The 3300-nt window shown below is 51.2% G+C and overlaps 1 protein-coding gene across 1 annotated transcript; it reads right to left on the bottom strand.

Moving 5' to 3' along the window:
• Window positions 1-427: 427 nt before the first annotated feature.
• LOC111725672 (putative uncharacterized protein FLJ38447) lies at window positions 428-1412 on the bottom strand. The gene is made up of 2 exons (XM_023513960.1): window positions 896-1412; window positions 428-790 (listed from the first exon to the last, which is right to left on the bottom strand). The coding sequence occupies exons 1-2, from the start codon at window positions 1410-1412 to the stop codon at window positions 735-737; spliced, it is 573 nt and encodes a 190-aa protein (XP_023369728.1). The 3' UTR covers window positions 428-734.
• Window positions 1413-3300: the final 1888 nt, after the last annotated feature.

The raw sequence follows: 3300 nt of genomic DNA, 5'->3' as shown, positions 1-3300 counted from the left end.
GTTTTATGAGCATACATTTTCAGTAGTGCCAGTGTTTCTCTGTGACGGTAAAGATATGCGTATAATACAGATAATAGCAAAAGTTTAAAATTTGATGGCCTTTGCCAAATGTCTCTACCTTCCTGCCTAGGCACCTCACATAATTACCCTTTGGAACTTATGACACCTGTCCTCCCTAGCAACTGAAGGGAGATTGTGAAATGAAGTAAGGCTCCTAATCACAAAGGAAGTGAGGCATCTCAGTTTTTGGAACTGGTAATGGGGAGAGAGCAGGCATATCAGCAACCTTTTCATGCCAGAGAAGTCGGATTAACATGACATGAAAATTAGCCTCTTCTGTTCCTTTTTTTTTTTTTAAATTGAAACCACTGGCAAAGAATTGCTAAAATGGGACCTGTTGCTCCTACACACCAGAACCGCCCTGGCCAAAAGCCAAAGTCACAGCTAAGCAGTCTGTCTGCTTCCCACGGTAACACAGGCTTTGTTTATATCATCTCTTGGCCACTCCATCCTGAAAATCTAAGGCTGGCACAGTTAGTAAGACGGGGGCGAGTGCGTCTAGGAGCCTCCCCAGCTCAGCATCAGCACCTCCTAGGGCGGAAGTTCCCTCCAGCCCTTGGCGCATCTCTCGATCACACGGACAATCTCAGGCTCTCAGAGGCGGTAGTCTTGACTAGGGCCTCTTGAAGCTGCAGCTCCCACCTTCCTTTGGCCTTAGCTTCTGGACTCCCTGATTACAGCGTGCAACGGGTCATGTGGGCAATCTCCTTGATCTGAGGACAGTAGAGCACTGGGGGAAAGAAGGGTTGGTGACAGCACGGTTAGGAGCATGCAGCCAAACCCCAGAGTTCTCGGCACTTTCCCTGGCACCCACCCACAGCGACCACCTCCTCACCGTTGCTAGGCAGCGGACGCCGCCAGCGGCGCGCCGGCTCCAGGACCCGGTCCCACAGCTGCCGAAGTCCGCGCCACCCCACGCTCCTGGGTCCCGCCCCTTTCTCGCTCGCCCCTTCCTCATCGTCCTCTCCGTTATCATCGCCGCTTTCCTTGGCCAGTCTTCCCGCCTCATCTCGTTCACCCTCGGTCCGCACTTTTTCTTCCAATCGCGACCACAGGTCTGGGTCTACCGCGATCTCCGTGACGCCTCCGCGCGGAAGCGGAGAAGCCGCGCGGCAGAAAGGGCATGTGACGACGCGGCGCAGGCGCACCACGCGCGCGGCCGCCCCACCGCCGTCGCCGCGCGCCGCCAGCTCGTTCAGGCAGGCTGTGCAGAGTGTGTGGCCGCAGCGGGCACGCGCGGTCCCGGGCAGCCGGCGGGGCGCTCGGTCCCCAAGGTTGAAGGGGCGGTAGCAGATGTTGCAGTCCAGTTCGTCCCGCTCCGGAAGAGAGGGCACCCTCACCAGGAGCTGCATTGTGCCCGCCAAGGGGACTCAAGGGGGTCGCTAACACTGCTGGCTCTGTGGACAGAACAGCGGACCCTCCAGTGGCCCGCTCCTGGTCCTGGGGCCCGCGCCGCGGCCTCTTGCCCCTTTTAATAGTGAGGCCCCGCCTGTCGTAGCATCACGCTGTGGTCTGGCCGCTCCCTCCTGCGGCACGTGTGGGGGCGGTGGAGATGTGAGGCCAGGAATGACAGTGATGGTAGGGCAGGAGAGGTGGCCCAGGTGATGCTAGGTGGAGCTCTTGGGGGCGGGTCACACTTTGCTTCAAGACCCCAGCGCAGTATCCGGCATTCCTTAATTCTACCTCGTGGGAACCCCGAGCTCCCTTCCCGCACCCCAGCCCACAGCCACTAGCACAGGTCTTTAAAGCCTGTTGTTAAGTTGCTCATACTCTTTCACAACCCCACCCAGATTTCCTAAGCCAGTTACACTGCCCATCCTACCCAACCTTTAGTGGACTCCTGGGCCTTTGAGTGGATTCCGCCGTAGTAACCGGTTTGGCCTACTATTCTCCTTATTACAGGTAACTTCTCTGTGTTCTTGTAAGGTTAGCTTCCCAAATTTCTCCCCAAACTGCTCAGCTCCCAGCTGACATCTCAGCCTAATCAGGGACCTAGATTCCAGGACCACTGCCTTAGGAATCCTGGGAATCCTTTCCTTCCAGAGTATCTAGGTCTATACACCCACACATCATGATGGCTCCAGCAAAGCAGTCCAACATGGGTTCTGACTCAGGGGTCTGACTTCCCCTACAGGTAAACAGGACATAGTACTCAGCCCACATGCCCTTATGGTGCCATACCCACACCCAGCTGCCTCCTCACCCTCCTGTTCTGCGCCTGCAACCCAGGTTCTGTTGTGGAGGGTAATAACACAAGTCTAGCGCCAGCTGGCCTGATTTCAAATGATAGCCTCCATCACTACTTGTGATACTTTGAGCAAGTTACTTAATTTCTCTGGGCCTTGGTTTCTTCATAAAATGTGGATAACAATGTAAAAATTGAATAAGATCATATGTTTACAGTGCTTAAAATGATGCCAAGTAGACAGTAAACATCAGGTAAATACTGTATTAACTATGCTTATTATCCTGTGTCCCCAGCCTATATTGTGTTCACTTTAATTTCTCAGTACCCAACATTTTCATGCCCTATCTCTTGATCAGTGGCATCCAAGATGGGCTTCTCTACATTCATGGCATTAACAAGCTATAGTATGCAGTGTAGAGCTAGTTTTGTTTTTAATTAGATTATTAAAACTTGGAGGGTAATCCTTTGTGAGAATGTATAACATTATTTTTACACAAATATTTCAGAACTTTTGTATTATCTTCATTATCACTTAGGGGAAAGCTGTCTACTTATTTCAGTGATACTGTCATAATTCAAAACTTTTTATCAACTTCCCTTTGGAATGGTGCACCTCAGATCTTTTTGTATCTTCAGACTTAACCAGTTTCCACAGGTACTCTGCCTTCTCTCTATATTTACAGATATCTTTCCAAATCTAAAACCTAATTATGTCCGTTCACACACTTCTTCCACTTGTGTTTAAAACCTTTTAATGTAGTGATCGCATTTTTTTTTTTTTTTGAGACAGTCTCACTTTGTCACCCTTGGTAGAGTGCCATGGCATCATAGCTCACATCAACCTCAAAGTCCTGGGCTCAAGCGATCCTTTTGCCTCAGCCTCCCTAGTAACTTGGACTACGGGCACCCACCACAATGCCCAGGTATTTTTAGAGAGGGGGTCTCACTCTTTTGCTTAGGTTGGTCTCAAACTCCTGAGCTCAGGCAGTCCACCTGCCTCAGCCTCCCACAGAGCTAGGATTACAGGCATGTTCCATCTTACTTGGCCTATA

The sequence above is a fragment of the Otolemur garnettii genome, unplaced genomic scaffold (assembly GCF_000181295.1).
Source record: "Otolemur garnettii isolate 467f Iridium unplaced genomic scaffold, OtoGar3 scaffold00046, whole genome shotgun sequence".
Taxonomy (NCBI): Eukaryota; Metazoa; Chordata; class Mammalia; order Primates; family Galagidae; genus Otolemur; species Otolemur garnettii.
Note: the sequence above shows the minus strand (reverse complement) of the source record. Positions and strands in the feature narration are given on the sequence as shown.